The sequence below is a fragment of the Eimeria mitis genome, genomic scaffold, assembly GCF_000499745.2.
Source record: "Eimeria mitis Houghton genomic scaffold, Emh_scaff680, whole genome shotgun sequence".
Taxonomy (NCBI): domain Eukaryota; phylum Apicomplexa; class Conoidasida; order Eucoccidiorida; family Eimeriidae; genus Eimeria; species Eimeria mitis.
In genome coordinates, this window is record NW_013574910.1 from 3,319 (window position 1) to 3,713 (window position 395).

At 62.8% G+C, this 395-nt stretch overlaps 1 protein-coding gene across 1 annotated transcript in view; it reads left to right on the forward strand.

The window, feature by feature from the left end:
- Positions 1-395, forward strand: part of EMH_0019550 (Trithorax-like protein, related) — a gene marked incomplete at both ends in the record, with an annotated part of 10,675 nt that overhangs the window by 2,064 nt on the left and 8,216 nt on the right. The window contains one exon of the mRNA XM_013501381.1: positions 88-393. Coding sequence (XP_013356835.1) covers positions 88-393 — 306 coding nt within the window. The remainder of the gene's footprint in view (positions 1-87; positions 394-395) is intronic.

Sequence of the window (395 nt, forward strand, 5' to 3'; positions counted from 1 at the left end):
ACCTGCTGCTGCTGCTGCTGCTGCTGCTGCGGGTGCTGATGCTACTGCTGCTGCTGCTGCTGCTGCTGCTGCTGGGCCTGGTCACAGCAGGCCCACACTCAAGGAGCTCGCCATCGTCCTTCGGGAGCTCAGCAGACAGACATCCCTCTCCTGCTGCTCCTCCCAGCAGCAGCAGCAGCAGCTGCTGCTGCTGCTAGACCCAGGCGATTTTGCTGCTGCATGCGCTGCTGCTGTTTCGCGGCTGTTGCTGCTGCTGCAGCATGGCAAGGGTCTCTCCATAAACCCGAAGGCCTGCGCAGCAGAGCAGCGGCGGCTGCTCGCTGCATTTGCTGCTGAGGCGCCTTCACTGTCTCCTTCTGCTGCTCTGCATGCAAGGATTCAGCAGCAGCAGCAGC